Consider the following 26,204-nt stretch of genomic DNA (forward strand, 5'->3'; position numbering starts at 1 on the left):
TACATATGTATACTGCAAACGAAGCAACAAGAAACAAACACATTGGCACAAAAAGCAATGTGTAAGAATAAGAAAGCAAGATACATAATAAATAGTATTTAAAAAGGTGAAGTTTGCTCGCATGTGTCCTCATTCTTGAAACTCAACAGTAGAGTTACGGTCATCTATGGCCATCATTCTCACACTTCACCCCCCCCCCCCCCCCCCCATTTCCAGACACCTGAGCTTACAGACTTGAGGTGCTAGATTTAACATTCCCACCTTGAGTGAAACTTATGCCGCGTACACACGTAGCCGACTATCCGGCGGACTTAGTCTGGTGGACTTCCCGCCGGACTGTCCGTCCGACTTTCCGAACGGGCTACTTGCCCACACGTGGCACTTTTTCAGCGGACTAATACGGCGTACTAAGTCCGCCGTACTAAGTCCGCCTTACTTTTGAAATGAATGGACTCGCCCACACACGCAGAGAAAAGTCCGCTTATTTCGAGGGCGTCTCCAGGTAGGCGGGGCCCACGAAGGAGACGTTGCTGGCCCCGCCACCTGGTATGGACTTAAAGGGGAACCCCAACGCCGAAAAAAATCGGAGTGGGGGTCCCCCCCGGTCCACATCAGACCCTTGTCCGAGCACGCTACCCGGCCGGCCAGGAAAGGGGGGACGAGCGAGCGCCACCCCTCCTGAGACATACCAGGCTGCGTGCTCTCAACATGGGGGGGCACCTTGGGAAAGGGGGGGCCGGGCGGCCCCCCCCACCCCAAAGCACCTTGTCCCCATGTTGACCTCTTCCCGACAACCCTGGCCGTTGGTTGTCGGGGTCTGCGGGCGGTGGGCTTATCGGAATCTGGGAGCCCCCTTTAATAAGGGGGCCCCCGGATACCGGCCCCCCACCCTATGTGAATGAGTATGGGGTACAATGTACCCCTTCCCATTCACCTGTGAAAAAAAAAGTACAAAAAAAAAAACAACACAGGGTAAAAATAGTTTATTGCACAGCTCCGGGGGTCTTCCGTCTTCGGGGGTCTTCTCGCCGGACTCCTCCGCTATCTTCTGCTAGCTCTTTTACTAGCGGAGGAGCCCGGCTTTCTTCCTCGTCGCCGGCCTCTTCTTCCGACTTCGGGGGTCTTGTCCCCCTCTTCGGTTCTTCTGCCGCCGCTGTCGTCGCCTTCTGTTCTTCTCTTCAGATGTTGACTCGTCGCATCCTCCGCTCACAATGGCTCCGACGCGACGCGCGGCGACTTATATAGGGACATCACCGGATGATGTTGGGACTGTGACATCATAATAGGCGGTGATGTCCCTATATAAGCCGCCGCGCGCCCGGTCCCCGTCATTGTGAGCGGAGGGAGCGACGAGTCAACATCTGAAGAGAAGAAGGCGACGACGACAGCGGCGACAGAAGACCGGGCCATCGCCTGTAAAAGAGCTATAAGAAGGCACGGTGGCCCAGCAGAAGAACTGAAGAGGGGGACAAGACCCCCGAAGTCGGAAGAGGCCGGCGGCGAGGAAGAAAGCCGGGCTCCTCCGCTAGTAAAAGAGCTAGCAGAAGATAGCGGAGGAGTCCGGCGAGAAGACCCCCGAAGACGGAAGACCCCCGGAGCTGTGCAATAAACAATTTTTACCCTGTGTTGTGTTTTTTTTTGTACTTTTTTCACAGGTGAATGGGAAGGGGTACATTGTACCCCATACTCATTCACATAGGGTGGGGGGCCGGTATCCGGGGGCCCCCCTTATTAAAGGGGGCTCCCGGATTCCGATAAGCCCCCCGCCCGCAGACCCCGACAACCAACGGCCAGGGTTGTCGGGAAGAGGCCCTCGTCCTCATCAACATGGGGACAAGGTGCTTTGGGGTGGGGGGGGCGCGGCCCCCCCTTCCCCAAGGCGCCCCCCATGTTGAGGGCACGCGGCCTGGTACGTCTCAGGAAGGGGGGCCGCTCGCTCCCCCCCCTTTCCTGGCCGGCCGGGTAGCGTGCTCGCTCACGGGTCTGATGTGGACCTGGGGGGACCCACACGCCGTTTTTTTTCGGCGTTGGGGTTCCCCTTTAAGTCCGTACCAGGTGGCGGGGCCAGCCACGTCTCCTTCACGGGCCCTGCCTACCTGGAGACCCGCTCAAAATGAGCGGACTTTTCTCTGGGCGGTAAAAGTCTGTTCATTTCAAAAGTACGGAGGACTGGCATACGCACGGCCGGATTGTCCGCCGAAATGCAAGTCCGGCGGGAAGATTGGAGTGCAAAACTACTTTCTAAGTCCGCCGTACTTTCGGGTAAAAAAAGTCACACGGGGGGGATTGTCCGGCGGACTTGAGTTTGCCGGACTTTTCCACCCAATTGTTTGATTGTGTGTACGCGGCATAAGAACATACTAGTGCAGTTTGCATGGCTCAGGAATAACCTGATAAGCAACAAACACATCACATAAAGGGTAGTGTTTTAATGGAGTTTGTGCACTACACATACAATCTGTAGTCCATCAAGTAAATTCACATAAACAGGATTAAACATGGAATAGGACAGTGGTCTGCAAACTGCATTCCGTCGATTGCCTTTATCTGGCCCTTAAGGCACCATACCTCCCATTGGAGTAAGGCAAAATTCCTGCCACCAACAATGGGGCTCTATTCTTCCCTCAGAGATGACAGGATACTATTCCCACCTCTGATTCCAACAATGGAGCACACTTTCTTCTGATACCAACAACCAATTCCGCCCACTAATAGCAATGATGGGGCATTGTTTTCTCCCATTGAAGCTGGGGCATCGTCTACTCACACTGCCCACCCCCCCCCCCCCCAATCACCCAACAAATTTTGAAGGACGGTAAACTGGCCCTTTGTTTAGAAAGTTTGGACACCCCTGGACTAAGGCAACTGTATATCATAAAACATAAAAGTGATTCTAAAAGGTAAAATGTCACTTTTCAATGGTTTTGCACAGAGCAGCCCTGATCCTCTTCTGCAGTCCTCTGTCATTGCTCCTGGCTCCTCCCCCCTTCCAAGTGCTTCCAGAGCAAAATCACTTGCTATGGGGGCCCTCCTATGGGCTCAATCCTGAGCTGGGCTCTGTGTGTCCATTGACACACATAGCGTGGCTCAGCCCCGCCCCCTCTCTCTCCTCACAGGCTGCGATTGACAGCAGCAGCCAATGGTTTCCGCTGCTACCTCTATTGTCCAGTGATGAAAGAAAGAGATGCTCCAGCACTGGTGCTCTTGGGCACAGTACTGGATTGAGATCAGGCGCAAGCAGTTTTCTAGGGGGACACACGAATTGAGCCACAGCGTGTGTCCATTCAGACCGAACCACAGCTTGGCCTGCCCCCTCTCTCGCATTGGCTCACACTGACTTTGATTGACAGCAGTGGGAGTCAATGGTGCCTGCTGCTGTCTCAGCCAATGAGGAGGGAGAGTCCCGGACAGCCAAGTCTCTCGTGCAACATTGCTGGATAGAGATGGGCTCCGGGATTAGGGGGGGTTGATGCACACAGAAGGTTATTTATGTTAATGCATAGAATGCATTAAGATAAAAAGCCTGCCTTTAAAACCACTTTAACACAGAAGAAGATTTTTTGCATTAATGCAGAGAATACAATAGGTAAAAAAAATCTTCTGCCTTTACAGCCACTTTAAGTAATTTTATAACAAAAAATGCAGATTTGTGCAAAAAATTTAAAAAATTGCTCTAGAAGCAAAGTGGGAAATTTGGAAAATTATAGGATACATGTGCAAAACTTATAACAGCCAGTTATATTGTATATATCCTTGGGCTGCAGTCTCCCTCCTGCAGGGGTCGCAGCTTTACAGCTGTGACAGTTTTTTCAGAGTCTCTGCAGAGACAATGGTTCTTTTTTTCTGTGTCCTGGCACGGATTGCTTTCCAATCTATTGGACTGCTGTCACAGTCTCTGCTGAGCAAGCCCTGTTTGTCTGTGTACCCGCCTTGTAAGCGGCGCCTACCTCCGAGACGGCTACATAGAGCAGGACAGAGGTGTCAGTGCTGGAACAGAAAAATCTGCCAGCTCTGGAAAGACTCAAAGCCAAATGAGTGGAATACCCTTCTTACAGCAACAGGCTGCACAGATGCAGACAGGAACAGCAGCAGAGAAGTTCTAAGAGTTGGGCCCATTTACACCATAATAGGGTGTGTACTCCAGTTTCCTCCCACACTCCAAAGACATGCTGGTAGGTTAATTGGCTTCCATCTAAATTGGCCCTAGTATATGAATGTGAGTTAGGGACCTTAGAGTGTAAGCTCCTTGAGGGTTAGGACTGATGTGATTGTACAACGTATATGTAAAGCGCTGCGTAAATTGACAGCGCTATACAAATACCTTAAATAATAATAATCTGTCAGGAGCAGAGGAGAGGGTGGAGCTGCTGCAGTAACAGTGTGTAAAAGCTGATTGGAGGAAAGGAACACACCCCCCTCCACACAGCAGAAAAACTGTGTTCTGATTAGACAGGCTTAGTTCTGAGCTCTCTCCCCCACCCACCCTGCCCCCCAGCACAAATTTATCTCGGGTGTCTGAAAAACGTATCAGAAGTGACTCATGCCGATAACAAGTGTTGCGTAAACTGTTGGCGCTATATAAATCCTGTATTATATTAATAATAACAACAGAGGAACGAAGCACGTAGAGAGAAGTAACACTTAAGCCGGGTAGACACAGTTTTTTTTTCGATTCAACCTGGCAGGTTGAATGAAAAAACCCTCAGCTCCAGTCCGAGCCGCTGTACTAACAATCCAACGTTAGAACAGCGATCTCCCCCACTGAGCTGTTGTGTTCTGATAGGGGGACATCCTCCCTCGCCAGATCATAGCGATCTCACCTGGTCAGCTGAGAGCACCAATCAGGAGATGGTGGGCTGTCAGCTTTTGGTTGACTGGCTGGCATACACACGGGCCAAATGTTGGTGGGTTTTTATTGAACTGGGGCTTTAGAGCTTTGGGGAGAGATAAGACTACAGATATATGTGCTTTGCTCAGATTCCATGACTGGGGTTTTTACAACCACTTTAGTATGTGTTGTTGATTTTTACATGTAAACCAGAGAAAGCATGAACACACACATATAACATGTAGCAATAGACACAGTAAAAGTAAATGTCGCCATCATGTGCATAATATGCCACACAAAACAAGATATTGTATACTGCATGTATAATCAGAATCAACGCACACATCTCAAGCTTTTGTTTCTATAACAAGGTAAACATGTGACAATGTGTACTTCAGACACACACACACACACACACACACACACACACACACACACACTTTTACAAGCATTACAAGATCTGTTTATGTCATGGTACATGTAGCATGTTTAGATGTATTTAGCTGATGAGTGTAAAATGTTTTGTTAAAAGACTGTATAGCGGTGTATATAACTTATCTAATGCCTTTAAGTGTGCATCATAAAATAATAACGCTTTGTGTGTTGGCCACTAAATTGCATTAGACTATACTGTAGGTTTTGCCCCCTCTACCTTGCATTTACTCCTGGTTAACAAAAAAAATTTATATTATATTATATATATATATATATATATATATATATATATATATATATATATATATATATATATATATTTTTTTTTTTTAAACACTAAGCTTCTTCAGTCCAACTGAGGAATAAAAACTGAAGTAACAGAGTACAAAACATATATACTGTGTAGAGATCTGTAGGGCTCAAAATATAATCAAGTTAAAACACTAAGACTCCATTTTAAAGCTAAAAATAGCACCTGTAAACCGTCTTTCATGCCACCGCAGTGGGAAAGCCTGAGTGCTTTCGCACTGGGGCGGTGCGCTTGTGGGATGCTACAAAAAGCCCTGCAAGCAGCATCTTTGGGGTGGTTTGGGAGCACTGTATACAGCGCTGCAACATAGGCTAGCAAGGGTTAAAAGCAATCCACTGGGGGGGGGGGGGGCTTGGCAATGGAGGACGAGTGTCTCCGCAGCTCCGCACCACATCATCACCGCCACTAAGGGAGAATCTCACCCCGGAAGCCTCCAGAGCACTGTCACCTTTGCAGCAGACTGCAAATTCCCTGATTCCATCCCCAGGGTCGGTGAGTGGATCTGCCCTCCCTACCTCCCCGAGCTCCCTAGCATCCCCACATAGGGCCTCTGAAGCCCTAGACCCCCTGGGAGACATTAGATGCCAGATGTGGTTGCCCCCCACTGCCACTATTTAGAATGCAAGTTACATAAATATACCCTTAAAACATTGTTAGATGTGGTGGAAGGAGACAGAGGACCCTCACCCCCCCCCTCCACATTGGCACACGTTCCCCTTTCTTGGGTATTGATCCCAATTGGGATCCCAGGTCAGGGCTCTGGACCTGCCCCCTTGTGGTATGGGGCCCCGAGCACAGCTCACAGATGTCTAAAATGTTAAGATGGCTTTGGCCATCTTGTTTTGTTTGCTATGTTTTTGATGCTCAATTTACGTTTGCTCTTTTTCCTCCCCCTTTTCTTCTTCTTTCCCTCTCACCCCCTCCTCTCCCTCTCCTAGGAACGACCTACTACGTCATCGCCCACACCGACATCCTTGGCACTCCAACCATCCCCCAGACCCCCCCGTGGCTGCTCCAAAGGTAAGCTCATATAGCGTTCGAGGCCTCTGCTCCCCAAACAAACGTAGCAAGTTATGGTGGGAACTAAAAAAGCTAGGGGCACATGTGATCTTCCTGCAGGAGACCCACTTTACACCCCAGTCGACCCCCAAGCTACGCACTCATCTCTTCAACCAGTGGTTCCTCAGCACTTCCCGGTATCTAAATCTAGAGGGACAGGTATTGCAATCCACAAATCCTGCCCCTTTCAACCTACCAGAAATAAAGTAGATCCTCTGGGTAGATACGTCTTCTTGAAAGGCAGCATTGCTGGACAAGCATATACGTTTGCTACGATTTATGCCCCTAAGACCTAATGTACATGGGACATTTTTACAACCTGTCCTGAAAAATTTAACTTGACAGATAGTAACCCACGTTTAAATAGTCCGTTATGCAGCTTTTACATGCTGCGTTTGCGAAATTTAACTTTTTCCAAAATAGCCAAAAATTAAAAATGCCTGATAACACGAGTTACCGCGTTTAGCGCTTGAAATGGCTCTAAACCCAGCGTCCGAACAAATTTTTTTGCTTTCCAAAAAATGCCTCTAAACTCAACTGCCTAAAAACGACATTAAACAAACCTGCGTACATGTACTGATAAGATAACATTGGATGAGTTCAGGGGCAGCTGGAAAAAGCAGCCAACTGCCTCTGATCATCCCTTTACAAGCAGCAGTGTACATGAGCAGTGGTCATGTATACTCTTCTTCCTACAAATGATACAGATACCTCTACCTAGACTCTTCGACAGTTTGTCCAGCATGCTGTCCGAGTTTGTGTGGAATGCACAGAAACCCAGAATAGCCCTAAAGGTGTCAAGATGCCCAAAACGAGAGGATGGTCCTCCAGAGGATATTCAACTAGCACTTCCATACCCACTCCAAGCTATGGGTCTCCTTGGAGAAATGCTTGGCAGGCAGGAATCTATCCTATGCACCATCACTACCCCGGGAACACAGGGGGTTGTCTGAAACAACCTCTCTGCTGACAGCCCATGTGCTTTCACTCTGGGACCGAATCAACCCACTCCTGAAAGTGGCCCCCCCCGGTGTCCCCTTTTGGCCTCATTGGGAGGGTTCCTATGCTTTCCCCGGGCAAGAAAATAGCATTCGATCAAGCCCCTTTAGGAAGATATCAAGGACCAAATAAAAAAGACATACTGGGGCTGGACGTCCCTTTCTCCCCGACACACTTCCTCCTACACGTCCCTACGATCCCAATTAGCCAATATAGAAAAAAAGTGCACTGCCTCATTTACTAAATGCATCAAGGCGCCTGCTTCCAACTTACTGGAAGCAATCCAGGGTTCCTACCCGGGAAGAGTGAATCAACAGAGTGGATGACGTCCGGGAGGCAGAGGATTGGATATCAACCTGCCGGGCTCCAGGGACATATACGTTTCAGACCCTAGACACATGCCCTCTAGCCTAGACACAGCTCTGCTCGAACTGGCAGAACCATCCCTTAAAGCCTGCATACCATTGAAAACCTAGAGGACAGGGAGACACCCCTTGCCATGCAGCAGCTATTGGACTCCCGATGGGCCATCTATCCCAATCAGAGGCGAAGTGCTCGGTGTGGGCATGACAAAAGGCTTTTCACAAGATCTCAGGTATGATCTGATCGTTCCCTCTTCCCTTCTTTCCCCCTTCTCTCCTCTATACCTCCCGGGAATTGCACATTATATGGATGACGGTTTATGGATTACACACTAGGATGTCAATGGACATAATGCCTGATGCCTCTATGCTTGCGGGGGAGTGAACCTTCCTTATTACTCTGGTGCCCCAAGCTTGCTTGGGGGGCAGGGGGAGGTTAGCTGCAGACTATTTTGGCCCCCCTACCTCTGCCCCGACCGCAGACTAGGGGCCCATACTTTCATTAAGGAATTAAATGACAGCTCCCACTGGCTTAATACCCATGGTGGGGCTGTCAAGCAGAGGCCTATACACACCAATTGTCTTCCACACATATCAAAAGATGTCCACAGGGATTGCTTCCACTACGACCTCCTTAAACCCTTAACGGGGATAGCCTCTTTGATACCTTGCAAGATATTCACATGGCATTTCTTTTACTGTATTCTTCATACCTCCTTGTTAAATTTACCTGTATGAGATGTCTATGCACTATGAGCCCATGTGGGCCTGAGATTTTACTTAAATACAAATGTTCAACATGATTTGTCTTTTACAAAAAATAAAGATTATTAAAAAAAAAAAAAAAAAAAAGCACCCCGCTAGTGGCTGAAAAGCGCCGCTAAAATTACGGTAACGCGCAGCTAAAACGTGCGGCCCCAGTGTGAAATCAGCCAAACTGAAAAGATTGAGAGGTCATCTGTTAGACCCCCTTCACACTGAGGCACTTTACAGGCGCTATAGTGCTAAAAATAGTGCCTGTAAATCGTCTCTCCTCTCACTCCAGTGTGAAACCCAGAGTGCTGGCAGTTTGTCAAAAAAGTCTGGCAAGCAGCATCTTTGAAGCGCTGTATACACACCACTCCTAAAGCACCCCTGCTTTATTAAAATCAATTGCACTTTTAACCCTTTTTTTGGCCATTAGCAGGGTTTAAAAGTGCCCTGCTAGAGACCGAAAAAACTACGGTAAAGCGGCGCTTTAACGCCGATACCCACCCGCCCCAGTGTGAAAGTGCCCTTAGTACTGCAGTGTGAAAAGCCACACAGTCTTTTACTTAGGCTAGGTTTACATTTGTGCATTGTGGGAACAAGTGCAAAAGCATATACGTGCCCATAAGGCACAAACCCTTTTGTAGGTGTGCGGTGGAACCATTAATCTTTAATGGCATCCCTACACACCTTACCAATGCATTTCTACCAAAACGCTTGGTAACAAAGTACTGCGTGTTGGTGCAGTACAATTTTTAAAACAGTCATGCACTTGTTTTGTGTGTTTTTAATGTATAAGACAGTCCACTAAAATGAACTGGCTTCCATAAATGGAATCTGCAAAATCTCACAAAAAACCCATCATAGGAGTGAATGGAGCCTAAAAGGTAGCAAGCTGAATGAATGAAAATCAATGGACTACCCATCCTTGCTTAAAGGGGTTGTAAAGGTAATTTTTTTATTTTCTACAGAGGTTCCTTTAAGCTAGTGCATTGTTGGTTCACTTACCTTTTCCTTTGATTTCCCTTCTAGTACACACTAGTAGTTTTTTTTTGTTTTTTTCCATTCAACCCAGCAGGGCTGAATCAAAAAAATAAAAAATACAGCTCAGGTCGGAGCCGCTGTACTAACTATCCAACGTTAGCACAGCGATCTCCCCTGGTCTATTGTGTTCTGATAGGGGACACCCCCCCCCCCCCCCACCATTGGTTGAGAGCGCCGATCGGTAGACCTTTTTCGGTCATGACCTTTTGACAGAAGCCGACCCAAGCCGGCTTCTGTCAGACTGGCTGCAGTATACACGTGGTGAATGTCTGATGCCGCCCGACATTCAGCCCGTGTGTACTAGACTTACAGTGTGGACGAAGGAATCTCCACTGCCGGCTATAGTACTCAGCATCCATGGACGCCCGAGAACATTATTGCTGCCAAACAGCGATTGGATCTGCCAGTCTTCCAAGGGCTAATACAAATGTAAAGGAGCCTTACTATCAAATTTGAACTATACAGTGCGTTCATAAAGCCATTTACTCTTAATTGCCCCCCCCCCCCCCCCCCCCAATGTACTGAAAAATGCAGTGCTGTTTCCTGCATGCAAAAACTCATGGTTGCAAAGCAGCATATGGTTTCTGTGCAGCTGTGTTTTTAAAAAAGTTCCAAGGACCTCTTTTCTGCACGAAGCACAGGTACAGCAGCCCCTGGCCCATACAGGTTTCCTGGCAGGCTTACACAAATGGGTTCAGATCCTAGTCTGAGCATGCCCGAGATCAACACTAATCATGATGTGCCTTAAAGCGGGATTCCACCGTTTATAACGTTTTTTTTTTTCGGCATAGTGACAATCAATACTATTACTAAGGCTAAAACTTACTTTTGGTGTTTCTGGCCTCAGGAGCATGCCTTTGTCTCCTCGGAAATGAGTTTATAAAACCGTCTCCTGACGGTTTCCATTTTGCCTGTGGGCATGTGAAGCCCACAGGCATCCTCTTCCGGGACAGTGTGCTGCTAAATGACCAGCATGCATCGCCCGTTCTATAAAAGATCTCGCGCATGCGCAGTCAGCGCAATATCGAGCGCCGTCTACAGCTCCGGTTGCCATGACAACGGGTGTTCTCGTCGGAAGTCCCGCCCCGTTGTGATGGCAACGGAGATAAACAATGAGACACCACAGACTCCTGGGAAAAAAAAAAGGTCCCAGGAGCCCATGCGGCAGACCGGAACGAGTGACCTGCCGATTAAGCCCCGCCCCCGTTCCGCATCGGCTCCTCCCCGTTCCGGAATTCACTGTGGAAGGAAATTTCAAATAGAAAAAAAACTAAAGAAGACAGCTGGAAGGTAAGGGGGTTACCAAGCGTTTAGGGAAGGGGGGATCACATAGCCCTGGGAGTGTATTTTAGGGTGGACCTCCGCTTTAACATTACAAAAAAAGGGAAATGCTGAGAAGGATTTTTCGGCTAATAAAAAAGTAGCAATTGTTAAACATTTTTGTGAATGGGGATATGTAACAAATATAATGTAGGTGTTATTCCAATTTAGCTTCATAGGTAGAAAGCCTAAGGTTTACAATGTGAACCGCATGTGAATCACACAGGAATCACATTCATTTTGGATGGGCTCAAATCGCACCGCATGCACATCAAGAAGGTGCAGGCAGCTTTTTTTCTTTTTTTTGTTTTTTTTTTACTCACACTGGAATCAAATCAAATACCCATGTGACCCAGTTCAAGCAAATGCCGTTTAGTGGCTTGCTTTTGGGGTGTCGTTAACTTTCCACTGACACCGGCAGCAGACCGCAGAACATAGTGCGATTACTATGCGGTACGGAAAACACACAGGAGTCGCTGGATCAGTATGAACCAGGACTAAAAAATATAGGAGTATAGGAGGTCGCTATTGCTAAGCCTCCTAAAAATGCTAGTTGCTTGGCTGGTTGGTTGCTTTATCAAAACATTAAAGCGGTTGGATACCCGCAAACTATTACCGCATATTAGCTCATTATGAAATTCTTACCTTAGAACGAGGTCCCCACATCGCATCCTGATCAACGCCAAGGGAGCTGACATTTTCCCCTCTGCGTTTCTTCTGGGTTCGCGGCTCTGGTGTCGTGAGTGGCCAGAGCCGCAAAGACGTCACCGGGAGTCCTCAGTTCCGGTACGATAGGCTCGAACTTCGCTGGATGGGGCCCTGATCATGTAAGCACCATGAGAGCCAATCACAGGGGTAGTGTGATCGGAAAGCCGCTCCAACTACCGGCATAAAAGGGGTTGCAAAGGCACACTATGCATTAGGATAAAAAGCCTTCTGTGTGCAGCAGCCCCCCTAATACTTACCTGAGCCCCATTTAGATCCAGCAATGTTGCAGTAGTGTCCCATCTGCCCGGGACTCCCCTCCTCATTGGCTGAGACAGCAGCGTGGCACCATTGACTCCTGCTGCTGTCAAAGTCAGTCAGCCAATGAGGAGAGAAAGGGGTTGGGCCATGGCTCAGTGTCTGAATGGACACACAGAGCTGTGGCTTGGCTCTGGTGCCCCCATACCAAGCTGCTTGCTATAAGGGCACTCAACAGGAGGGAGGGGTCAGGAGCACAGAAGAGGGACCCAAGAAGAGGAGGATGCAGACTGCCCTGTACAAAACCACTGCACAGGGCAGGCAAGTATAACATGTTTGTTATGTTTTAAAAAAAAAAACAAAAAAAAAAAAAAAACAGACGTTACAATCACTTGCTTGCTTAAAGGGCCACCAGCAGCCTTTACAAAGAGATCAGGTAAAATTCTGAAAATAAAGATCCTGCTAATAACAACATGAAACCTGTACTAATGGGCATGTATAATCAGCCTTGGTTGTACCTGAGTGCCAAGAAGCAGTGCGTAGACCTATGAAAATACCAACTATATTACAAGACATTAAAGCCCAACTCCGGGCAAAACATTTTTTTCCCCCAATCAGTGGGGTTATGCCCACACTGCACGGGTCAAATTCTCGGTTTTGTCTAGCGGTGAGGAGAAAGCTTATACTGACCCGAATGTTTCTAGTCTATGGAGCCTGCAATGGGCTTGATGATGCCAGGGACAGTCCACAACTTAAGAATGCTGGAGTGTGGGGCTGCCGGACCGGCCTTGTGCTGGGAGGATTAGGTAAGTACATTTCCCTTCTTCTATCCCCTAAACAAAAAAATAGGCATGCAGTGAAGGCACAGGCCAGTTGTGTGGGAAACCTTTTCCTTGCCCGGAGATTGGCTTTAAGGAGTGTGTACATTCAATACAGAACTAGTGGAAAAATTACAGTTACCGTAGTGTGTATAAATTTTACATGAGCAGTGAGTGTTTTTCACATGCAGTATGTAGCAGTGCATACATTTGTGGAAGAAGCTGTGTATTACATGTATCGTATGGACAGGGTGTTCTTGTATCCTATGTTTAATAAGAAGCGGGGAGTAGGAATACTATGGAAGCCAGGCATGCATTACACATGTGGTATATGCAATAGTGTAAAAAAGTATATGGAGTATTTACACATGTTACATGAGCAGGGAGTGTACCATTCATGTAGTAAGCTGTATTGTATACAAGTCTAAAAAGCGTTTGAGTTATGTGTATACTATAACCAGCGTAATCTTTAATCTCATGTAATAAAAAGCAGCTAGTAGACAAACTATGAAAAACTTGAGTATATAACATAAGCTGTGTGTGCAATATGGAGGTAGTGAAAATATAACGGACTGCAAGTCCTGGAGTAAGAGGATATTGGAGGCATTGTTTGGATCCATCCATCCCTTTTAAGCACAGTGGGCTTTACATTGCTTGATGTCACACTCCCTCTGGTGAGTCTGCATTGCATGTGGGGAAGGCGGAGTGATGCACGGATCTAATATTATTTGCTACTATCACGGTTGACTCTCCCGACTATCCTACTTGAATATTTTAATTTATTTACTACACGATAGAGCTGCACGATTCTGGATAAATTGAGAATCACAATTTTTTTGCTTAGAATAAAGATCACGATTCAGAAGAACTTTTTTATTAAAATTTTTTTTACAATCTCTGAACATAGGTTATCAAACAAGATGGCAATAAAATATGTAAATCAAAAATAATGTAATGTGTAAAGGGTATTTTTTATTTTTTTTATTTTAAAACCTCAATAAATTTTTTTTATTTTGCGCATTGTTCAATGTGAAACATGTAAAATATGTTAAAGCTGTAAAAATTTGAATGCACAAAGCAAAAAATGTTTTTCAATAACGGTTTATAAAATAGAAGTAAATAAAAAATCAGCAGGAAAATAATAATTAAATGGAGAAGGAGAATAAGGAGTTATTAAGGCTGATTAGAGTAAATTAAGGGGTAATAAGGGGTAAAACAGAGGAACAATTTAATAAAAAGTAAAACCAAATTATATATATTATATATATATATATATATATATATATATATATATACACACACACACACACACACACAAAGTCAAGGTTGCTTTAAATGGACTTCATTTGCAGACCAAAGTTCATCCCTTTGATCTGTAAATAAACAAACAGAAAGATACGCTGAGCAACGTTGTTGATAAACATTGCCGGCTGTAAGCAAGGGAACTGCTCTGCACTTTTTACATGAATCATGGAAATGCTGGATTAAGATCTTGTGGGGGGGTTCGAATCGTGATCGTTTAACGATTAATCGTGCAGCTCTACTACACTATGAAATATTTTCTTTGATTTTGGTTGTATATGACATGATGCGGAGGAGGTGACAATGCTAGACATCAATAGTGGACCTGTACTTGCAATTTCTGCAATAAGCGTGTGGGGCTGTTCCATTGATTGAGACAGAATTTGTGTCTGGCGAGTGGTCACTTCTTTTATTTCTATATATCCAAATAAATGGATATATCACTGTGGACAATATTGGCATACCAGTTGGTATCCATTTGATTTTTGTTTTTTCAATGAGTGACTATTGCCCCTTTATATTTTTCACTATTTTGTTCTTAGTACCCAGAGCGTTGCAATTTGTTAGTCTTTTAAGTGAAAGTATTGCATTTACCATATAAGCAGAGTATATTCCACACTTGGTAAGTAGCAGTGCGTAAAGTATTGCACATATACTGTGTGAACAGTGAGTGTGGCACAAATGTGGCAGTGTGCACATGTGTGTGTATTACATGTGTGATATTCAGTCATTTGACCTTGATCAGTAGCAGACCACACACACAAACACTCACCTTACTTTCAGTCTCTCCTCTGCTGTCCTTCCCCTCTAGCTGCAAATGCCCGCCATCCTCCCGCTGCTGCCCTGGCCTCCAGCCTCTTCCCACCACCCTCTGCTCTTTCCCCTCTTGGTCCCCCTCTTTTTAGTGTCCCAATCGTCCCTTGCCCACTGGCACCCAGCTCCCACTTTTTTCTGACTGGCCCGGCCTCCTTTACCCACTCGCTGGGCGCCAAGCATGCGGGCATGAGGCCAGGCTGCTTCAATGGAGTAATGAGCAGCGCCAAGATTGAGGGAACAGCCAATCGAGGGGAAGTGCATGGATGGAATGCAGAAGGATGGAGAAGGCAGCAAAACAAGGTGGTTTCAATAGAGCACAGAACAATCGAACATCTGAAGCATACGTACAATGGACACTACATAAACCAGACTGGCCGTCACTCCTGATGAAGCTGGTGCTCATTAAATACTGAATATTTCAACATAAATCATGTCTAAAACAAAACAATATGGGGCTCTCCTGTGCAGGTCCTAATGGGACAGGGGGTACACTCATGAGTTCACGCACTCATGGGTGTGTAATTATAAAACAATTTGGGGTGCAATAGCTTACCCAAATTCAGGCTAAAATAAAACTGTCCCTGAGAAAAAATTGAGAGAGATCCTTGGATATGGGCATTTGTAAAGAGAGGAGAAAGCGAGATCAATACAAAAACTGCATCAAACACACTGAGAATCTGTCACTAAACCTGTACAGGAAAAAATATGGGGCCACCATTGCTTCTGAAAATACTAGCCCCCATTGACTGCAATACTTTGAGTAACTAACCTGGAACAAGCACACAGCAAGTAAAGTCTGAACAAAGTCAGACCTCCCAATATGCATGCTTTTTCCTGGTCTTTGACTCAATGGGGTTGGTTTACTAAAACGGGAGAGTAAAACATCTGGTATAGCTCTGTATGGAAACCGATCAGCTTCCAGGTGATTTTGTTAAAGCTTAAGTGAAAAAGCTGAAGCGAGAAACTTATTGGCTACCACTGTGCACAGCTGCACCAGATTTTACGGTCTCCCATTTTAGTAAATCAGCCCCAATGAGGTTATCAGAAGAGTATGATAGCCAGGCAACTGGAATGTGTTGCGGAGATCAACAATGGCAGTCTACTTATTTCCTTAGTACGGATTTCCTAAAGGGCCTATTTAAAGTTGTCTGTCATTTTTAAAAGGCAAAACCTATGAATTTTGCTGCATTAAATTATACATTTTTCCTACAGTATATGACTGGTTAACATCTATGCCACAATTTAGTGTGAAAGGGAAACTATATAGGCCCGTGTGTAGTTAGTCTTGCATACGTCATTTTGAACAGTGCATAGAATGTCGTGAATCCAGATATAAAAGGTGACCTCTTATAAAACCCGTTATATGTTCCCCCAATCTCCCCCCTATCGATTACATCCCAAAACATATCACAAATGCAGATCAGACCTGCTTATAGTTGCCCATTGGAGCAGAAGTACCTTGGGAGAATCGGATGTAAAGAATACTTGGCACACTGGAAAGCTGGGCAATGTAAAGCAGGACCGTGCTACATCTGAGGTCTGTGTTTGGGTAAAATAGATAGAGAGGTGGTGAAACCTGTAAATAGTTTTTAAAAGAGTATCCTTGTGAACAATTCCTTCCTGGGTAACACCCGATCACACATGGTGTCAGTGAAAAATGAAGTGAGAGCAAGTGTTCCCAATAGCGATATCAAAAGCAATTGGAGGTAAGGGTGCTTGGTCACCAGCTGTGCGCTGCGGTTCCTGGTTCCTTCCTCTCACCCCCAACACTCTACAGGATACAGAAAGGACATAGGAAGGAGCCACAGAGTGCAGTGGGGACCAGGCATCTGAAGCACCTGGAAGTATGCTGGATAATGAAGATATTTCAGCCAGCGGCATCGGGGGGGGGGGAGGAAGCGCAGAAAAGTATTATCTATTTACTTTTCAGGGATGTCTTTGATTTGAAGATTTAAAGTGGAACCAACCCCATCTATCCTTTCCAGCTAAGGAAGCTACCATCTTAGCCTCGGTTTGATCTGTAGTTGCCATGGTGCCGCACATCTGACACATTATGACACCAGCCATTTGATAGCTTAACAGTTCTCTTAAAGGAGGAGTACAGGCAAAGCTGTACCTCTACTATGGATCACAGCAAACTGAAGCCCACGGTCAGCTGCTGTCACAGAGCTAGTCCAGGCTCAGGATGGATCGGGATATATGGCCGGGATCCGCTCACATGCCAGGACCTTCACCCGGCTCAGCCTCTCAGTGGCCACTTTCACCCCCCTCCACAGCCCAGCGCTCCAGTAAGCACAGGGGCCAGAGCAGAGAGCCGGTGACTGACAGTCACCGGCTCTCTGCTCACAGAGCTGTGATAACCAAGTGATCGGCAGCGTTTGATCGCTCAGTTCTCAGTGTTAGAACCGACGAGGGACAGATACTGCATCCACCTAGGTAAGTTTGATTTAAAAAAAACAAAAAACAAACAAACAACAAATCCCATGAGCACAAGCAATTGTGAAGTTTATCAATAACAGCATTCCTTGAATTTAACTGTTTTGGGAACAAGTTAAAATTGGAGGGTTTAGTTCCGCTTTAGAAAAGTGACTTATTTTAAAAATGCAACCAGGTGAGGACTCGTGTATAGGCTGCAGATATCTGCCAATGGAGATCATCACACAGGGAGGTATAAGATCTAAGATATATGGGCAAATTTAACCCTTGCAAAAAAATAAAAAACTAATAATACTCAGCTGTAAAGAACAGATTGAAAAAGCCCTTGGGGTTTTTATCATTTTAATCTCTTGTAACTGGCAGTCACCTTAATAGCCTAGAGCTAGATGGGAGTCCTTAAAGCGGTAGCAAAGTCAAAAAAGTGACTTTACCATACAGATAAGTTATATAAAAAGTCTCACCTGTAGGTGCCTTTAAACAGTCTCAACTTGCGCCATTTAGTAGATCATGGCATCGGCTTAAGGGGATGACGTAATTGGGGCATGTGCAGAACACAGTGTGCGCCATGGATGCATAAAGCACTGTGTCCCATCATGGTTCGCAAACCCAAAAGGAAGACTGGGCAAAGATGGAAGCACTGGGAGCAATGACAGTGCTCTGGAGGGCTCTGTTTGTAAAGTAAGTCTGCCAAAACGTGCTAGTATGCATTGCAACCTAGCACATTATGGTATTAACCTGCGGGGGTTCATTGGATTTTTTTTTTCTTATTTAATACTACTTTAACTCAATGGTGGTACTAAAATCACAAGCATACAATCTCTAGGAGTAGCAACTGATTGCTGAACAAATGGACAACTGGATCCCTATGGAGAAAACTTACAAACGGCATGTAGCAACAATCAGTCTTGCATGATGGCACAATGTTCCATTCATGTGCAACAGATCACTACAAGATGCTGCTCATTTTTGGCTCCAGCCTTGTCAAGTGACTGCCAGCAAGTAGTTAAAGCAACCATTAAAACCAGGCAGATATAAAAGACACAAATGAATGCAACTCTATATTAATACATAAAAAAAAAAAATTAAATGCAGTGTGACCAACATAACTTGGTTTGAGACTATTGCACTAAAAGCAGCAGTCAATCAAATGTGTTGCGCTGCAAAGAGCATGCCGATAGGAAAGAGTGAGAGAGAGCCGAGCTTGTGCTGCTTCTCCTTTCACTGTCCAGTCACAGAGTGGAAGGGAAGGAGACCAGCAAGTAAAAGTTAAAGTTAAACTGCAAGCAAAGCAAAGCACAGTCAGGTTCCCTTCCGTCAGGCGGAATAGTGCTGTGTGGCAAAGCTGTGTAAATCTCAGGAATGGATAGGCAGTTATACAAATCCTTTTATCAGGAAAAGTATCTCTCATATGTATTTCTTCTGTATATCTAGTCGTTTGCCTGGAATTCAGCTTTAAGCAGTTTGCATCTTCAATATCTCTACTAATATACAAGTTTTAATTTGACTTGGGCATTAGTTAACTGCATAGTGTGCCATTAAAGGCTTATTTTTTAAGTACTGGTGTCATATCTCTAATAATGAACAGCATCAAATGCATTCTCTCGCTAGATACTGGGATGATTTCTGAAATAAAATGACACTTCAAGCAACCAATGTTCCCAAGAAGACTGGAATCAAAGTAAAGCTGGTGTCTATTTGTAACCAATTACTTTTCTCCTTTCAAATTATACAAACAGGTTGTTGGGTTGCTATTGAAACAAGTGCAAATGCCTGTTTTAAAAGCTAAATGTGCCATTGCTTCTAAAATTCGGAGTCAGTTACTTTCTCATAATTATTTAAAGGGTTGAAAAACCTAAAAATGATGCCAAAGCCATGTTTGTTTTTAAAAGTGCAGGCTCTGGGGATGCCATTGTGACTTCTCTAATGACCAGGACTTTGACCTGGAACAGATATTTAGGAGAGGAACCCAGACTGGATCTAGGTCAGTAATGGAGTAGGTAGTGAAGTCAGGGACATGTCAGTACTGGGAAGAGAGAGCTTAAAAATGAACTTTAAAGAGCCCATTCACACCTTTGCGGTGCAGCAGCATGTTAAAGTGCATTAGCGCATTGCGGGGCCTTTAAATGTGAAAGGCAACTCCTAGACACATGCATTGCAGCGAACCATAACCCATGGCAACGTGCTCCCAAGTGCTGCAACAAAAATACGCTGGTCTTTTCTCTTGGACAATTTGGCAGCCCATTCATTTGATGCAATGCAGGAGCACACCCTGGTTAGAACGGACCCTGAAGAAAACCTATACTAAGAAATATGAAAGCTGCCATCCTGCATATCTCAATGCAAATTTACTTTACATACAAAGCAGTATTACATGGAATGGACACATGGGAAGTTATTAATATCAAATCAATTTTTCTTTTTTTCCTTTCTTCTTTTTTTTATTTAGGAAACGGAAAATGGATAAGATGATTCTGGGCATAGCTGCTGAGAATTGTGGATATTTATCTTCTTAGGTTGCTATAAAAACGGTGCTATATATTCATAGGATAAACATAAAAGGTGCTATGTATGATTTGATTATTATGTGGATTATTGTTTTATTCTTCCAATGTATCCGTTATGTTACTGTGTATATATGGCTCTGGTGAGAATCTGGAATTATCTTTTTTGTGGTTAAAATAAAATATTTGAAAAAAATAAAAAATATCTTTAACACTGGGCATGCCATCAATTTATAAACGTGTAAAATGGCAATAGGGTACAAAAAAAAAAAAATATATAAAACTTCTCTGGAAATTATTTTTTTTTTTTTTAAAGTGCAACAGTTAAGGAGGAAGTAAACTTTGTTTACTGACTTTTACCTATAGGTAGTGCACCATTTAGGAGATTTTTACATTACATGCAGCCAGCAACATTACTGGTGAATGCGCTCTGAAAGAATAGCCATCTGTGCCGTTCATTCCGAGCCCTGTGCCTTGAAAGGCGGCTCCTGCTCACATGTGCGGGAATGACATCATCATGGCTCCGGCCAGTCGCAAAGTCCGATCCTGCGAACCCGGAAGCAAGACGGGTGAAGATGGAAGCAACGCTGACATTGCGGAGCTGGGACAGCTTTGTTTTAAGGTAAGTTTTACATAATGTGCTAGTATGTGATGTACACTATCATAATATGACTTTACCTTGCAGGAAAAAAAAAAGCGGTAAAAAAAAAAAAATGAACGCCATGATCGTTCAATGATTTATTCCTGTTAGTGTATTTGCCTGCCCGTACGGGGTGTATGGGTACACAGATATACTGACAGATCTGAATAAGACTTGCATGGAACCAGCGATCACCTGATCACTGGTGCAATGCTTTACAGGCTCCAAAATAAAAAAATTATAAATGCACATTTTTTACCTGTAAAAAAAATGTGCACTTATCCTTTAAAGTGTAACTTTACCCATAACAACTTGATAAAAATAATGTTCTTTAGGAAGGAACATACATTTTTGTTACCAAAATGAGTGTGTGTGCCGTAGAGGAACTAAACCCATTGATTTAACAGTTCCAAAAAACATTACACTCCTGGAATACCGGGAATGCAACTGTCAGATTTGCTTGCGTCCTCAATCAAACTGTCAAACCATCTAATGGCTGGTGTCTTAACTGATCACATGTGCAGCACCATGGCAGTTGTAGAAGCAGCTTCCTTGGCTATAATGGACAAGAGGGTTGATATCCGCTTGAAGGCCATCATTGGATCAGCCTATACAAAATCGGCAATGCCTAAAAATAGAGTGCAACTGAGCATATGCACCGCAGGGTGAGACAGTGTATTACTGTATTTTAACCACTTGCGATCAGCCGCGGTCATTATTCTGCAGCAGGTCGGCACAATCCCGCGAGCCGTTGCAGCTATACATCAGCTCTTTTAAGTGGGCTAGCAAGCGTGTGCCCTCTGCACTTGGGGGATGCCGATGACCGCTGGCCATGAGCGATCGTGGGCACGAGAGGCAGAACAGGGACATGTGTATGTAAGCACACAAATTCCTGCTCTGTGAGGAGATGCAGATCGTGAGTTCCTAATAGCTAGGAACCACAATCTGTCATCTCCAATAGTCAGTCCCCTCCCCATACAGTTAGAATACACAGTCAGGGAACACAGTTAACCCCTTAATCGACCCCTAGTGTCAACTCCTTCCCTGCCAGTGACATTTATACAGCAAACAGTGCATTTTTATAGCACTGATTGCTGTATAATTGTCAATCTTCCAAAAAATGTGTCAGAAGTGTCCACCATAACGTTGCAGCCACAATAAAAATCGCATGGCCAGTTGTGGGGAAAAAAAAGGCTGTCAATTTTGTTTGGGTAAAGCATCGCACGACCACGCAATTGTCAGTTAAAGCAACGCAGTGATGTATCTCAACAAGTGCTCTGGTCATTGAGCAGCCAAATCTTTCGGGCTGAAGTGGTTAAACGGTATAGAAATTTATTTTTAATGTTTTACATAGCTGTACCTGCAAAAGTGCCTGAAGTGATCTAGAATGACTTAATTTTCTGACAAAAAAATTTACTTTATAGCTGAACGCGAGACAGAATGAATGCTGAGCCTTTTGTGGTCCCTGTACAGCAGACCTCAAACTGTGTGAAGGAAAGAAAGCTCAAGTAGCCAATCGGCTGTGCTGTAGTGCTAAGGTATTGACAACAGGCATGCTAATGGGAGAACAGAGCAGTGTAATAGAGAGATGAACTCAGTGTGCTGCTTCTCTTTCACTGTCCAGTCAAAGGCTAGGAGAGGGACCATACTTAACAGTGATACTTAGCGACAGAAGAAAAATAAAATAAAAATCAGGTCGCTCTGCGTGGCAAAGATGTGTAAATGTCAGTACCAGATTGAAGAGAAATAAAAATCAATTGGCAGGTAAAACCACTACTATACATGTATTCTGTCGGTATTTAGCTGGCTGTTGGGAGGTTCAGCTTTAACAAAAAATAAAAAAATAAAATCATTCTTTAGCTTTTCTCCAAGGGAGGCTGAAATTGTGAACATTTTAGAGGTGAAATCTTCACTTTGAAAAAAAATATTTTTAAAGCAATAACACAATAATGAACAAAAAATGAAGTAGGGTATGAAAAAAAATACTCCATGGCCTTTAATAAACAGGAAAAATGGTTTCCTGTGAGAACAAATGAGGAAAAAAATCGGGATTTGACACCTTTAGAATTTAGGCTCTTAAAGAACATCAGAAATAGGCAAGCACTTCAATAAAAAGCACAGTACAACTAGGAACAAGTCATCCACCTACAAAATATATTTTTTTCACCTATTCCTACAAAGTTCATTATTATTTAATAAGTTAGCCAGTTAAAGTGGAACTAAACCCATTGATTTAAACATTGTAAAAACAGTTACATTTAAGGCATACCGGGATTGCTAATGGTCACATTAGTTAGGCTCTCAACCAAACCATCAAATGGATGGTGTCATAACTGATCACATGTGCAGCGCCATGGCAGTTGCAGATCAAAAAGACTAAGATGGCAACTTCCTTGGCTGAAAAAGATGGGAGGGTTTAGTTTCCCTTTAAGTGTTATAATTCTAACTACAGCAAAACAGGTCTTCATATGTAATTTTTGCTACTTTGAATACTGTATATTTAAGGTGACCCTGTCATTAAAATTACAACTGGAAAACCGGCATAACCCATTCTTCATTCAGGAGAAGTCCTCCACTGAAGTCCGTTGGGAAACCAACACTTCCATGATTATCAATCTCCTGGGTTCTACAACACTCGCGGTTTTCTCCCGCCAACTTCCACTGCTGTGTTCTGTAATGGTTCTGAGGTTAGAGGAAGGAACCACTGAGCTTTGTTATTGAGGCAACGGAAAGGTATGTAGACCCTCACTCTTTGTTGCAGGCATGGCCATTTGCAGATTCTATTTTTAATGACAGGGTTGCGTTAAAATACATACAGTAATTTTATTATTATGTGCAACTCTATTAGAGTAATGTTCAAATTAATTTCGATCATTTGTGAAGGAGCATAGTTAGGCGATTTACAGCCCTACATTTAGCAACTTCAACCAGACAGCCAGGGGCCGTGAACAGTCTGAGTCCTTATTTGAAATTAAACCGTAGGAGACAGACTGGTTTTACAGGAAACCTGCATTCAAAATAATACAGAGGCTTGGACTGGTGACCTCTTTTGGCTGATATGCGGATATATTGGATTCCATGCTTTCTAGATCATTGATCGTTTTTGAGGTGTGCTTGGTTTTGGTTACCATGTAACGATAAAGTCATTGGATCAGCCCAACTGGCAGAAAAATGTCAATTTCAATTAATGGTGTTTTTTTTTTGTTTTTGTTTTTTACAGTCGTGTGAACATCTGTGGAAGGAACCCCTTTACCAAAAAGTGTTCTCTAATGTGCATCCAGCATGGACTTGCACTGTACTGTATCTTTGGAAGCAACCCCTTAAACAAACAGCTCATGGGCCCAACATCCACAGGTCATGGCACCTACTAGATCAAGTCTGTAGGTGCAAAAGAGCCCTTCAATTCACTTTAAAGATGAAACAGAGGCCTCCATACACACAGCACAACCAGACCACCCAAACAGGTGCAAGGATGCAACTGTATGGAACTGGTGTCCTCTGATATGCATCCAGTATGGATCAGCACACTATATTTACAGCAAGCTTTGTTTCCCATGCAGGAAAGCATCGCGTATGACAGGCATTATGCTTTTTGAACTTGATGGTTGAGCATATGAAGGCCTAACGAGCCTCATATCAACAGTGTCTTGTCTATAGCAACTAAATTTCCAGAAGTTGTTATTCCAGCACAGGCTAAAAATACAACTGGAAACCAGTTGAATTCAATGGTACCAGCCCTTTTTCTTATTTCAGTACCAATCAGTATAAGTGTGTGAAAGCAGTAGGGGCACTAACATATAGTTAATACCTTTAAAAAATAGAAGCAGGTTTAGAACTGAAAATCCAATTAACAAAAATCTAATTTAATCTCTAGAACAATTTGGATCTCCATGCACCAGAGTTAGAGCAGGAGGACGGCCATGTGATGATGTCACCAGTGATTCAACTAATGACATCATCACAGCTACTGGAAGCTATGCTGCATATAAGTGTAGACAGAAGTGAAGGGCTGGGGTGAGGTGGGGAGGGGAAGGCTGTTAGAGAGCAGGAAGGGGTAAAGCCAGGATACACACTCGGGTCTAATTGCAGGCTGGTGATGATGCAATGTGATGTCATCAGTTATGGCATAAAACAGGCACATAGGCTTCTTACCGTCAGTATCGGTGTCCTGGTGCCATGGTGGAAATGGGGGCAGTGGACGACCGGGTGAGCGGGCTAGCAGTCGAGCAAGGACATGGATGGGAGAAACTGTGAGCTCCCAGTTGGTGATACCAAAGTCTCGAAGGTGGGCACGGGCGTGACTGGAGAGGCCAGCACGAGTGTCGAAACCAGCACCACAGAATTCACATCGCATCAGGCTGAAGGTACTGGGGTCAAAGTTCGCCACTGCAGAGGGGGAAATGAGATCACCTGATGTCCTGTGCTTTTTCAAAAATGCTCACCCGGCCTCCTTTGATAGTAAATCCCAGCTCAGTTAACTAGTGCTGTCTAATTTGTCAACGAGAAAACTTGTGGTAAAGAATCCACATTGTCCTGGTTCCTGCCCTTTACACTGTGTCTAAAGTAGCTCATTGGTCTTCTATATGGATGCCCAACCATTCTTATCCCATACTTGGCTACCTGTTGTGCTGTATGTTTCTTTGCATAGATTCCGAGTCTAGCCCATGCAGTAAGAATGACCATTAGTGAACAAATGAGCTAACAAACTAACCCTAATCCAGTTTTACCTTTATCACACCTTTAGCAAATGTAGTTATCAAATGATCACTTCTATTTCTTTATTTAGAAGTCTATCTTCCACTGAACATCTACATTTCACAGTATTTATTAAAAGACTAGCTGAAAGCAACACTAGTTGGATGGCTTACAAAAAGCCACCAGTGCTGTTTTCCCAATGAGGCCAATTTTCTCTGGGCATTCCACTGGTCTTTGCATACATTATGCTTTGTGTACACGTATTCTCTGCCTGTGCTTGTGTTCCAGTCACTGCAGGATAAGTGCATTTAAAGCCGTACTCTGGGAATGAGACAAAATGTACCCCTGTAGTGGGGGCCCCCCTTCACACTACTAGCGGCAAATGCTTATTTAGTCTAGGGTTGCAGGGATAAGGCGCATTACGTAGCTTATTCTTAGCTCCATCAAGAATAAGCAGATTTAGGCAACAACTGCCTGCTCTTCTCCTCATATACACAATGCAGGGTTTAAAGCCATTACCCCACTGACAGCCTGTAGCATAAAAACAGCAATGGAGCCTGCTGGAACTCACATTTTTGGAGCTTTTGCCGTTTTTTGCCAAAGCCCCTGAACACAACTCAATAAAAACCTATGAGGTCTATTTACTAAGGGCAAATAATCTGTGCACTGCAAGTCTAGTTGCTCTAGATTTGAGGGGACTATGCAAGGAAAAAAAAAAAAAATAGCATTTTTGCTTGTGCACGACTGGATGATAGAAATCGGCAGAGCTTTCCCTCATTCCAGAGCTTCCCCTCAGATCTAGAGCAACTGCACTTGCAGTGTACAAACTATTTACCTTTAGTAAATCAGTCCCTATGTGTTCATGCATACTTTGAGGTTGATTTACTAAAGAAAAATATACTGTGCACTGCAAGTGCAGTTGCTCTAGT

At 44.3% G+C, this 26,204-nt stretch overlaps 1 protein-coding gene across 7 annotated transcripts in view; it reads right to left on the reverse strand.

Annotated features, from left to right (window-relative positions):
- The window catches only part of WIZ (WIZ zinc finger), a 290,134-nt gene that overhangs the window by 212,418 nt on the left and 51,512 nt on the right, over nt 1–26,204 (reverse strand). For 6 of the 7 annotated variants that reach the window (XM_077470010.1, XM_077470014.1, XM_077470015.1 and 3 more), the window contains exon 5: nt 24,733–24,966. The exons of the other annotated variant lie outside the window; for it this stretch is intronic. In XM_077470010.1, coding sequence (XP_077326136.1) covers nt 24,733–24,966 — 234 coding nt within the window. The remainder of the gene's footprint in view (nt 1–24,732; nt 24,967–26,204) is intronic. 7 annotated transcript variants of the gene reach the window in all.

The sequence above is a fragment of the Lithobates pipiens genome, unplaced genomic scaffold (assembly GCF_037356315.1).
Source record: "Lithobates pipiens isolate NorthernLeopardFrog02 unplaced genomic scaffold, aLitPip1_a1.2 Scaffold_8, whole genome shotgun sequence".
Taxonomy (NCBI): Eukaryota; Metazoa; Chordata; class Amphibia; order Anura; family Ranidae; genus Lithobates; species Lithobates pipiens.